At 40.3% G+C, this 13423-nt stretch overlaps 2 protein-coding genes across 3 annotated transcripts in view; one reads left to right on the forward strand and one right to left on the reverse strand.

The window, feature by feature from the left end:
- Positions 1-6404, forward strand: part of peli1b (pellino E3 ubiquitin protein ligase 1b) — a 42489-nt gene extending 36085 nt beyond the window's left edge. Inside the window, exon 7 of the mRNA XM_035992658.1 lies at positions 5293-6404. Coding sequence (XP_035848551.1) covers positions 5293-5871 — 579 coding nt within the window. The 3' untranslated portion in view covers positions 5872-6404. The remainder of the gene's footprint in view (positions 1-5292) is intronic.
- A 4579-nt stretch (positions 6405-10983) lies between these two features.
- ugp2b (UDP-glucose pyrophosphorylase 2b) overlaps positions 10984-13423 on the reverse strand; it is a 42295-nt gene continuing 39855 nt past the window's right edge. For both annotated transcript variants that reach the window (XM_031316116.2, XM_031316115.2), the window contains exon 10: positions 10984-13237. In XM_031316116.2, coding sequence (XP_031171976.1) covers positions 13130-13237 — 108 coding nt within the window. In that variant the 3' untranslated portion in view covers positions 10984-13129. The remainder of the gene's footprint in view (positions 13238-13423) is intronic.

Raw genomic sequence — 13423 nt, forward strand, 5'->3', positions numbered from 1 at the left:
TATGATTAGCTTTCTCTCCTCTATTCCTCTCCACCCCATCTTGTCACCCACAACATACACATCATCAACCACAAGCACACAGTCAGCAGTTCTAACATTAATCCGTCTCTTTATCTGGTGTCCCACCTGTTTTCAAGTCTCTCCAGTGCAGCACAAATTAACAGCTCTCTTATCTCCACCTGCCCTTTACTATCCAGTGAGTTAACTATGTGTGCATTATCCACCACTATAGAAACCACTCATTATTTCACAGTTGATTGACAATTTAGATAGTCAGCTATTGGGAAAGCACCTATTTTCATTATGTACGGTGACAGAACATGATGGGGGTTTAATTGCCATGCTGAATGCACACAGGAGTGGAGACAACCCAGGGGAGTCTTGTGTCATTCTGGGGGATGGTGATGCTGTCACAGAAGATTTTGAAGGATTAGTTTTAGTTTATTGTAGGTACTATTATGCAGAAACTAGAATCAGAATTGGAAACTGTAAATAAGCTGCTTAAGCATACTTTACATATCTGCTCTGTGAATCAAAAATCCTGTTGAGAAAAATCAGAAACCAAAAATACATTCATATTTCATATATTTTTTGGTTTCATGATGGCGCCCCCTAGTTTCACATTAATTCATCTAAGTAGATGGATACCTTGTGCCCATACAGCCAATCAAAAGGCTTGATTTTAAACCATATTTGCATCAAGCTGTAACATCAGCGTTCTAATCTCAGCAGCCTACTACACAACACAGGAGCCACAGACTCTGAACAACAACCCACATTAGCTTTTCTGCTAAGGTCTCCTTCTTATCTAACTAACAAACATGAACACACGTCTTGTCCTACATCTTAGCTTGTTAAACAAGCCACCAATGAAACATTCACCTGGGAAAGGTGCACTGCGTATGTCAGTTTGCAGGTTAATTAGCTGCAGCACATTAAACAGCATGTAAACATACCACTTTGGTTTTTTTCAGATGCTGGTATGCTCCTCACTCTTTAATACCACTACAACACACTGCCTGCACATGACATGTAGGCTACAGCGCAAGTTTGTTTTGTCTATTGTTCCCTGCCGGGGCTCAGCCTGCCAGCTGCTGTCAGTCAAACACAGACCCCTTTAGCCGACTGAGAGGAAAAGGATAATTTCTGATATTTTCCCAAACACATCTTTTTTCAACTTTTTAATAATAAAAACTAGGGCTGTCAAACGATTATTTTTTTCTTAATCGCGATTAATCGCATATTTTATATTTGTTTATTATTTATTTACTGTAAACAAAAGAAAAATGTGTGAATCTGCAACATGGCATCATGACTTTGTGTAAACATACATAGCACTTTCCTAAAGCCAAATGGCGTGTCATCTGTACGCATTTTGAGCTATCCACGTGTATGTCTACGCTGTATACAGCGGATGTAAACATACATACCACGTGGCGTGTTATCGCGAGAACGTGCCGTGCTATCGCGAGAACGTCACACGTGTAAAAAAGTTTGGGTTTAGGAAAAGAACATTGGGAAAGGCTTTAGTAACACTAAAAAACAACAAAAACACGACGGTGACTAACGTCAAACGCTTAGGAAAACAATAAACGGTTGGGTTTAGGAAAAGAACATTGGGCAGTCCTTCCAGAAAAATGCGGAGTTTTTTTGTGATTGTTGTGGCCAAAAATCCTTGATTATGCGGCACAATATGCGGGATATTTATGCAATTTTATGCAATGAAATTGCTGGAACTTGCAAAAACTGCGGTTTCATCATGGCTTCATCGCGGGGTTTGTAGCTTTTCGATGATGTTCACGTCGTGTAATTACGTCACTTCATAACGTTCCCATGGCAACATGGGAAAATGGCTGCTCTTATGTGAAGTAAACGTAACATTTTTCAACTTTCTGCTAAGATATATGTGACTTTTTTGCAACAAAAATGCAGGGATTATGAAATCATGCAAGCCCCGCATATTTTGCGCGGAAATCAGCAATTTATGCGGCGAAAGTGTGGCGTATTTGAAAAAATGCGGCCCCCGCATAAATATGCGGACTTTGGCTGATTATGCATTGAATTATGCGATCGCATAATCACATTTTTCTGGAGGGACTGATTGGGGAAGGCTTTATTTTAAAAAAAAAAAAAAAACGGTTGATAAACACCACACGCGGGATGCGATCCCGACTCTCCTGGGTGGAAGTCCTGTGTTTTACCCATCCGCCACCCCAACCCACCTCCATCCTTTCATACTACTCGCTATGGTGATAATACACATGTAATGTAGGTCAATGGAGGCCAAACGGCGTTGATAAACACGCTAAACAACGATTATGCGTCTTGATAACACGCAAAAATGGCATACGAATTGACGTGTCATACATACGCTACTTAGTGAGATCACTATGCCAACCATAGTACGTCTTTAAGACCCGAGTCTTCTACGATGCTGACAGGTCTGTAGTTAGTTGCCACCCATTTTGCAAGAGCTGTAGTAATTTTTTGGGGATTTGGTTTCATCCACAGGTCGGCAAGTAGCACTCTCCAAAATAGCGCTTTGCCTGAGTCCGCTAGCATCTTTCAGCTATGTAATCTAGTGTATTGCACCCTCCCCTCACAGCTCTCTAAATGGGATAACTGCCCTGCGTTAGCAAAGGTTAACAGCTGAAGGACTTTCTGATGGAATGGGGGGAGGGGGGCAAGTTGTCTCAGCAAGTTCTGTGTATGTATTTGTGTGTGTGTATGTGTGTTTGTGTTAATAGGTAGCTGAAGTGTGCTGTTGAATAAATTAAGGGCTTTAAAATCCCTTGTTTGTAATCTTGCCTGTCTTTACATTGTTTAAAAAAGCCATCTATCATTAGAAAAACATGACACCAGAAAGCGATTTAGCCTGAAAAAACAAAAACAAAAAACATTTGTGTTTTAGAGGATTTTTTATTTATTCTAAAGCAGTAAACCTAAGGCAATATTTTATGTGCAGCAGGTTCGCTTCAGTTTGTGGACCGACTCACACAGCCCTGCCAACAGGGCAGCTGCCTGCCCTTCTGCAGTTGGACATAAGGTTGAAGCCAGCTTAATTAGGAATATCTTACAGTGCAAAACACACACACACACACACACACACACACACACATAGTGCGTGTCACTAGACACACACACACACACACACACACACACACACACACACACACACACACACACACAGCGGTTTGCAGTGAGCCTGCTGTGGGGGCTGTTGTAAAGTATAATAAATGAGTACAGTGTCTGAGTTCCTGCTGTGTTTAATAAAAGTGTTTGTGTCGATAAATGATTTGCTTCTGTGTAATTAAATTCTAACTGTGTCGAGAGTGAAAGTGTGTGGATGTTTACACAAATTGAATCGACGACGGAGCGCTCACATCATTAAACTTGAGTGTGGTTATTTATTGATCAGACAAATATTTTTTCATATTGTCATCTTTTCGTAGATGTGGCAGTAGGTTATTGATTAGAGGAGCAGCCACGTGATCCAAAAGGTTTCTGGTTTGAAATCAACTAAACAGCTGGGAGGAAAAAAACTGTTTTCCTCAAGCGAGACACTGACCGAACTCTTACCCGTTCCAGTTTTACTGGGCAGATGTGAATGTGTGTTACTGCATCAGAGTGTGACATAAAGAGCACACATGTGCTCAGCGAACCTTCCCTGGACAAATGAAGGTTAAAAACTGTCAGGGACGCATCAACCCGTGGCTGTGTTGTGCTGCCGCCTCAGAAATGTGTTTTCCCTGAGCAACACCAGCGTTAGTATGAATGATCTCACCAAAAACCCTGGGAGCTCCCCTCATTTTTTGTTTTTCCTCAAATAGTTAGTGGGTAGTAGTCCTTTCTTTCCCTCCCTCTCTGCTGAGTCTTTCTCTCTTCATCCTCTCATTTGTGTCCCTGTCTAGTTTTCTAAAAGTGGAATTTCTCCTCTGTGTCTGATCTGACCAAGCCAAACCGAGCACTTCATCAAGATTGTAGTTTACTTACACCCCCGTTCTTTTTTTTTTTATTTCCTAGTGATATATTGCCTCTTGCCTCCTCCCTGCATTACACAGCTGTCTGAGGGAGAAATGTCTGTGTTACACTGCCACCTACTGTGCTCAGATGAATACTACTATACGTCCATCCATCCATTCTCTAAACTGCTTATCCTATTTACTGTCATGGGGGGGCTGGAGATATCACTCACAATTTTAATGGGTAGGAATCCGTTCAATATAAGTAAAATAGTAGGAATATTTAGAGAATCCTGGGAAAAAAATCATCAGCTTTTGTGTTTTATATAATTTTGAACTGAATATTTTTATAAAGAGACATTTAAAGATGTCGGTCTCTTGACTTTTGAGGGGCAGTTTAAATTTTTTGTGGACTTTTTATAAAAAAAAAATATTAAAATAATCAGATAAATCAATAATAACCTGTTACATAGATAATCTGAAATAATCTTTAGCATTCCTAATATTGTTTTACAATAATCTTTCAAGACTATCACCCTAGTGTCAAAGTTGAGTTCCCGTTCATATTATTTCGACAGAAGTAAAGCTGGAATAAATTAATAGAGAAAAGTTAAAAGTCAGTATGTATGTATTATAGTTATTTTTTAGCCAAGCCAGCAGTGGGTTTCCAGGTATAGCAGTGTGGGTCGGTCAGGAAATATCTCAACAACTATTGCTGTAGATGTATTGCCATTAAAAAAAAATATATACTAACTTTGGTGATCTCCTGACTTCTTATCTAACACCATCATGTACACATAATCCATGTTCTCCAAAAAATGAATAATAAATAGCAGCTACCATTGAGGGAAACAGAGGTCAAGTACGAAGTGTTATTTCTGGGAATTTGACCTAAAGTGCAGTTTACGTTTTCTATCATTTAAAGTAAGGTTCTTTAGATGCAGTGACCTAACATTTGGACAATGTTTAGGACAAGAAAATGTAAGAAATAAATAAATGAATAAATACAACAATTTAAAAAACTTTTCCTACCAAAGTTCAGGCTTGGTAGAGCAGATGAAACTCAAAGAGATGTTCTTTAGAAAATCATGTTGAGAAACTTACATGAATACAACATTTCAGTTAAATTGAAAACAAATATGGAAAAATATCTGGAGGTGGACGGGCTACTTGGACTCATGACCTCAGTATTTCTAAAATCGGCCCTGATTGTAACATCTTGTCTTGTTTGGTATTTAGTGATCTCAGCGTATGACCTGCTGTATTTGTATTTTTATTTTTATACTCCTGTTATCTGTAGCAGCTCATCTCTGTAACGTCTCTGTTCCAGGTGGAGACTGAGAGTCAGGAGCTGGTCGACGGCTCTCTCATCGACCTATGCGGTGCGACTCTGCTGTGGCGCACTGCTGAAGGCCTGTCACGCACTCCCACCCTCAAACACCTGGAGGCGCTGCGGCAGGAGATCAACGCAGCCCGCCCGCAGTGTCCCGTGGGCTTCAATACGCTGGCCTTCCCCTCCATGCGTCGCAAGGACACGCCGGACGAGAAGCAGCCCTGGGTCTACCTCCAGTGTGGCCACGTGCACGGGTACCACAACTGGGGCAACCACCGCGAGGAGATGGAGGGCCGGGAGGGCCGGCAGAGGGAGTGTCCCATGTGTCGAGCTAAAGGGCCGTACGTGCCGCTGTGGTTGGGCTGCGAGGCGGGGTTTTACGTGGACGCCGCCCCGCCCACTCACGCCTTTAACCCCTGCGGCCATGTTTGTTCAGACAAGACGGCAGCATTTTGGAGTCAGATCCCGCTGCCACACGGCACACACACCTTCCACGCCGCCTGCCCCTTTTGTGCCCAACAGCTGACTGGTGAGCAGGGCTACGTCAGACTTATCTTCCAGGGGCCCCTCGACTAGCAGGGGCAACTTCCCAGCATCCCTTGTGTGAAGCAGAGCGGGGAGTTTTTTTGTTAAGACGCTGACCCTTCTATGAAAACAGGGAGCTACACAGATTTGTTTTTTTCCCCTCTGCAGTTAAGATATAAACTTTTTTCTGGACTTTTTGTCTCTCTCTCATTTTTAAGTGACCTTTGTATTGCTTTTTCATGAATGACAACAAAGATTTCTATATTTTCAGAGACACAAAAACCAAACAGAACACTGCTGGGTAAACCTTTTGTTTGTTTCTCGGAAAGAACTTTCAACAACAGTATTTTTCTAAATTACTAATATACTGTAGTGCAAACATACGGTTTTTATTCATGTTTATTGTTGCAGTATACATCTGTGTACATCTCTTAGAGCTAATTTAAACAAAGATGTTTATTTATGGCCCAGGAACCATCGCTTCTTCCTTTATCTGTCAGATATGCCTAACTTCAATACTATTTAGCATTTTAATTTGAAAATACAGTATATTGTTGATCAGATATAAAGTTCTAGGTGTGTTCTGAGGGTTTCGTTCTGTGTCTTTCCCCCACGTTTGCCCCCTCAGATCTGTTTGTCGTATTTATACACCCCGTCCTCTGGCGTGCTCTCACTTTGTGTGTTAACCCCTCAGTTATACTTCTCGCCTTTTCACATTCAAAGCAATAGATTTGGAACGGAAACCTCCTGCAGCATTATGGGAAACTGAGTCTTCTGGGCATCTTTGTAACACTCAGACACTCAAGACAGCCTAAATGGGCCGCTCCCTCCCTTTAAAGTCCAAGCGAAAGCGTTTTCGCAGGTGAGTGAATCTTTTCTGATCGCAGGTTAGCCATGATACCGCAGCTATGTAGCTAAAACAAACACACACACACACACACACACACACACACACACACACACACACACTCTCTCACACTCTAACCAGACCTGGTCAGACTTGCACAAATTAACTCCATTTACAAAAAGAAGAATACAGATGTTAAAAAAAAAGAGAAAGTGCTGCTTGTTCCTTATTCTGCTGTGATGTTTGGGGCTCACCTGCACAGTTACAGCATGAAATTCATGCTGTAACTGTGCAAATAATGGTTATCATTAAATGAATGATAACCATTATTTTGCCAGACACAGTATTCTTATCTGTATATCTTTTCAGCATTGAGCTGAGAAATAGAAAAAAACATATTAATGATTAACAACACCCTGACGGTCTTTAACTAGACATTTAAATGAAATGAAAACTTTCACTCCAGCCAATATTGTAAGATGCTTTCAGAGGCTGATAATGACGTGTTTTATTTTTGAAAAACACTGATTTACTGCACTGCATTTCAGGCATGATTTTAAATACTAGTCATGATTTGTAAGAAGGGGGACTTGAGGTCATTTCAATGTGCATCTCTCTCTCTCACCTGAATTGGGACAGTGCAGAAAGTCCCATCCATCTGAACACATGGCTGTTTGACTCAGGTTTGATGCACACAAACATGCATGGCTTCAAGCTGCACAGTTCTCTTCGTGGATGTGTGTGTACTCATCAGGGCTTTATATAAATTTGTGCTTTTCAAACTGTGAAGTGGCCCCTATGCAGCATTTTAGGAGCGACGAGCTCTACAACGCGAATACAAACATTTCAGGACTGCCTGCTCTTTCATTTACTTATGTTTATATATTCAAACAGCTTTGCTAATAACAGTCACTCGGGCTGAACGAGAGTGCTGTTAAAGGTCTCTTAACAAGCTGTAGGGGGCTGTTAATTTCGCCTGCTATATTGATGTGGTCACCAACAGATCAGTTTGTGATAAATGTGGTACAAGTGTATCTTGTTTAAAACTATGTAGACCACAAATAAAGGTCTGTAGTTTAATAAAACATGAATTCTGTGAGGTGTCCCGAACAACCAAAAGAAACTCTTGGCTGTCGTCTCGTTAATATGGTCCTCCAAACCAGTCAGAGATAAGTCAACTTCAACCTAAAGTCTGCTAAATTTCTATAGAAAATGGACTAATTTAGCGCACATTAGGGCTAAATGATTCATTGTTTTTATATCAAAAGTTGTACTTGAATTTGAAAGAGAGCAGTTAATCACAAAAGCTATGATTTTATTAGAAAGGTTAGGGGAGAGAGAGATGGGGAATGTCTGGATGCAAACTAGAGACATTGCAGTTCTTGGTCGGCGTCTCAACCCCGAGGCCACACCACCCGGCTATGATTTTAAAAATAACTTAAATTATTATGTAAGATATAACCAGATGTGACAGCTGTCATCAACACATTTACTCAGCTGTAGTTGGAGGACCTAAATAACAAGCAACTGTATTACTGTTCTCTTATTCCACTTAGGTACAAAGAAGAATACTTGGTGATAATGCTCGATATATGCGTATCTGGTTTAAAACTATGTCTATCCATCTGGCCTTTCATTTATAGAAAAATAAAATCATTTCAATCTCAATTGGTTAGAAAAAGTTTGATTAGATATTTTCCTCAATTTGTTCAGCTTTTCAAAAATTCATCTCTACAGGAACAGACAAAAACAAAGTGTACGTAATTTCTTTGATCAAATTTGTATTGATTTACAAAAAGCACTGCGCCCCACTGCACCCAGGGGTGACGAAAACACCGACCTCAAAATAATGACATCAATATAGCGAATGTCACAGTGATCGAACTTACTTAGGTCATAGATTGACATGCAAAAAAAATCTAAGACAAAAACAGATATATGAAAATTGAATTTTCATCTCAACTTTTAAGCCAACATGGACCAGAAGTCCGTAAATTGTTTAGAAAAATGGAAATCCAAGCATCTACATCTCATGACAAACTGGGCAGAGGAAGATCACCTGATATGATCGAAAGCTGGATTACAGTACAGCTACTAAATGGACCTTTATGTCGACCACTGACATCCTATACTGTAGTGTAGACCCATCAAACTACTTCCACAATAACACACACAGACTGAGACAAAGTAATGAGTGCAGAGAAGGCAGTCCTGATATTTTGCACGTTGTGTAAAAGCACAAATTGTCCCAGTCTCCCGCTGCGTACACAACACATCCTGCATCCAGTTTTCTCAAAAGAACGAGACACACACTCGTACTGTAGACACTCCCAAACACTGAAGCAGCGTCACTGATCAGTCACTTCCAAACTGTTCACAATACCTTCGTCACTATACACAGGCATGTATGTCTGTTTTAGTGTGTGTGTGTGTATGTGTGTGTAAGAGAGAGAGATTGTAATTTATGTTATATGATTGTATTGTATGTGTGCAGTTTGTGTGTGTTCCTCTGTCCACACAGTAGTTCTCGAAACACACAGTATAATTTCCATCACCCCAGTGCTTGGAATGCAACACACTAACTCACCTCAGGGAGAAAACAATGGCCTGTGTCACATCCACACACACACACACACACAGCTAAGATCTTCTGAGGATACCTCATAAGTAACAAAAAGTCTATTGTGGATTTAAAGTTTTGTGTCTCCTTCACCCAGTTTTTGTTTTGTTATATGGACTCTGAGGCATCATGTCTCTCTCTGTGGATAAAGTGTGCGAGTAAGGGCTTCACTCTGTTTCTGTACTGTTATCACAACCCTATTTTAACTCCAACACATGTCCGCCCCCCCCCCCCGCCCTCCACTCGCTCTTCTTCCACTTCTTCTTCTTCATCTTTTCCTCCTCCTGTCCGGAGTCTCCTTGTGCTTGTAAAGGCTAAAGCAAAGAATGTTTTCAACAAACACTTTTTTTGTAACAACTTTAAACAATAAAGTGTAAAAGTGACATATTTCACTGTGTGCTGGGTTATGATTAAACACAATCTCTTTGTTTTGCAGCTTAGAAATATTTAATAATAATAATGTGATAGTAACAGTGAGGTGGATATGCATTCAACACATTTGTTAGACATCAAGGATAGACACAATTTGCTTTGATGAGAAACACTGAATGTAAACCTAAGCTTTATTTACAAGAAAACTCCACAGGGCACGTTCAAGCTCTTGCCTAAGTTTAAAGCCCCTGAAAACTTAAAATACGGAGAAAAGCATTCTTAGTTGTTATGCTAGTTGTTATTAAGAGTTAAACACAAAAGGAAAAACCTCAGCTAATCTGCATATTAGTGTGTGGTGATTTGATTGACAATGCTGGCAACACAGAAGCAAATAATGGATTTAGAGCTGGACATGGCACCGCCACTCAGCTAAGCTGCCAGTTTGTCCCAGTGGACACTGGAAAACATCCCACCACCATTATAAAAAAGACATCTGTAAATCTGTCAGTTTTACCTATTTGAGTGCAGTAGATGTGGCACTGTGTTACAGGGACTATTTAACGCTCACCTTTCAGTTTTGGTTCGCATATAATGTGCACATTAGGGTTGTTTAAAGTCAACACTAAGGCAATGCATTTATTTGTACCTAAAAGCTGAGTGAATCTCAACTTTGTTAACCAGATCTTAAAGGTCCCATGGCATGAAAATGTCACTGCACCAAGGCTGAATTTTGGGAAAGAGAATTCAAATACAGTATTAGGGGACCACTGAGGTCTATGGAAAAGCATCCAAAGAGCACCATGTCATGGGACCTTTAAATCATAGCTAAACTCAACCTCTGTAATTACCACAATACATTTCAAATTATGGTATTTTAACAAGGAGGCTTTATTTCCAAGCTAGCCACTTTGAATTTTGGTTAACCCCTCTAGTTTCTGAGTTGGGTGGGTGGTAGTGGGAAGTTCTGTTTGGAAATAGGCTACATCTTTTTTTTTTCCTGATTTACAGAACTGATGTTATATTAGCTTCCACATGAAGCTGTAATGCTCTTTCACACCAGAAAACAAAAATGTTGGATGGTGATGGAGATACAAAAATGTATTGTTATCCTTCCTGAGTACTTAATGTCATCATACTTTGTATGAATAGTATGAACAAAGACATGAAGTCAAATAAACTACAGCTTTGAATTGTACTTTTCATCTTGTGTTTGGAGGAATTTGAGTGTAAAAATATGACAATTTGCTGTTGACTTCCTGTTCTGGATTAAGTTATTGATGAATGCAGTGTTTGTGGGTGTAGAGACACAACAGATGATGCATGCTCATTATTTCATATTGCACTTTATTCAGCTCTGAGGATGGAGACCTCGTCACTGTCACAAATCAACACTTATTGCTTTCAGGCTTCTGGTCCACATGTCGGACCCATCTCAAGTATTCTTACACTGGAACTTTGTGTGTGTGTGTGTGTGTGTGTGTGTGTGTGTGTGTGTAAACCAACACTAAGAAAGTATTGCACCTCTTGTCTTTACTTTGTGTGAAGAGTTAACGCTGAGTCATGTGATGGACAGAGGCGACAGGAGAGATTTGACACCGTAATGAGGCATGCGGTTTCATTCAACATTAAGGTCATAATGTAAGCAAACATACAAAACAAAAATAATGCACGACATTGTGATATTTTTCCGTAATCTACATCACACAGGGACTGAACAAATAAAGGCCTTCGCTTAAACATGATTATTACAGTTTTGAAAAAACTGAAAGGGCACCAAACAGTCACAGAGACACAGGCTGTTCACACATCTCCTCTCTGCCACAAACTCTTGGGAGCTTTTCAGTCAAGACAAGCCCAAGGTTATCCTGGACACTGGAGGTGTAAATCTAACCACTTAAAGTCTATTTTACGCTCTATTGGGTGGAAGTCTTAGTTGCCATTACTCTGGAAGAAAGTCACTAATTTCACTTGATTACTGCATGGTTCCACAAATTCATAATGTATTGTCCTGTAAAAAAAATAGCTCTAAATATTTGTATTAACAATGGATCAAATGACTACCTGTAGGTGAAAGGTGTCACTCAGAGAATTAACACTTCACTTCACCTCAGCTCAGCTGAGCTTTTTAGTGTATTTCAACTGATTGTTTTGGTTTTCTGGCATGCAACTTTACCGTTTTGATCCAGTGCCACCGCTCTTATCATCAGCATCATTTTCAGATGCAGCAGGCAGCTGTTTACAGCAAAAACTCCCTGATGAACCCACTCTATGCTACCTGCTAGCTTTAAACGACGACGAGACAACGAGGGAAATGAACGCACGTTTTCTATCCACTACTGGCACTAATTCTCCAGTCCAGTTTCCGTAGAACATTACAGAAGAAAAAGGGCACAACGCGATTACATCATGAAAACAGCGGCAGTGAAACCTCAACTGAACAAAAAAAAACACGTGGTTTGCTGTATGTATTGATTTGAGAAACGTTACAGTCTCTCTCATTGGTCCACACAGATCTGATGTTTTTGTCTCTTCAGTGGACACTTGAACATGCTTCACATTTCACATTTCACATTTCATTTCATCTAGAATGGATGATACGTCTGAGGTAAAAAGACAAATTTAGGAGTGATTTTACCACTTATTTTATCTTTCATTTGAGTTATCGCAGGGCGGCATGGTGTCTCAGTGAAGGGTTTTAATCTTTCTGTGTGGATGTTCTCTGTGTGTCTGCGTGGACGATAAACTGGAAACTGAACTTCCTGGGAGTGTCAATGGTTGCTTATTACTATGTATTGTATGTACCTGTGAGCTAGGACAGGCTCCAGCCCCAGGTATAGATAATGGATAACTGCACATTATGTCGGTTATTTCTTTCAGTTGGACATATCTTGTCACCGCTGTATTTTGTGGAACCATGCTGAGTCTGATAGTGAGATCTTAGCACTTGAAATAAATGCTCAAAACTCATCATGACTTTACCTCTCTATGTAAGTACACTGTGTGATTGCATTAGCAGTGCTGTAAGAGCACACAGAGGATGAAGATGATGATAAATTAACATTATTATTATTATTATAGTATCTATTTTGAGTCTGTTTTGGCAGAAAGGAACAGTTTAAATCACAGTTAAAAGATAATAAAAAATAGAATCTGATTTGTTGTTTTTCTCTCTACTATGGATTTAAGTCATCGTTTAATATAACCGCTAAAAGTATCGTATTATTAACACTATTTGAGGTTTATATTTTATAATAAACAGCCTGTAGGGGGCAGGATATCCCAGCTACAAGCAACCCCAACCATCAACCATGTAAACTACTACCTAATGTTGAAGCTGCAGAGTAGCACTGCACATACAATCACACATACCCTTTAGGGAGAACAATGCGGTGAAAAATGACGGGTCACATCGCTGGGATAAAGCCAACTAGGTCACACGACGAGGGCGTTTTTTGTGTGTGACAAAGGCGTCAGTGGTCCATGATGCGGAGGTTGCCAGATACAATTTTGTTTTCCAGCATGGAGCCGGCCGGAATATCAATCCGATCTCCGTGGTTGGCGATGATGATGACAGTGCCCTGGGAGGAGGAAGAGCGATGGGTTTAGTTTTTGTTTGTCAGACGTAGAACGGGAGGCAGGATTTAATTGAAGCAATAAATCAATGACAGCCACCTGCCAGCAGGGCCAGTTACTGTCATTAACACTGGAAGCTTCTGTTACGTCCTTGTTAAAAATGTACATGACCCGAGGGGATTGCAGTCTCT

Source organism: Sander lucioperca, chromosome 15 (assembly GCF_008315115.2).
Source record: "Sander lucioperca isolate FBNREF2018 chromosome 15, SLUC_FBN_1.2, whole genome shotgun sequence".
Taxonomy (NCBI): Eukaryota; Metazoa; Chordata; class Actinopteri; order Perciformes; family Percidae; genus Sander; species Sander lucioperca.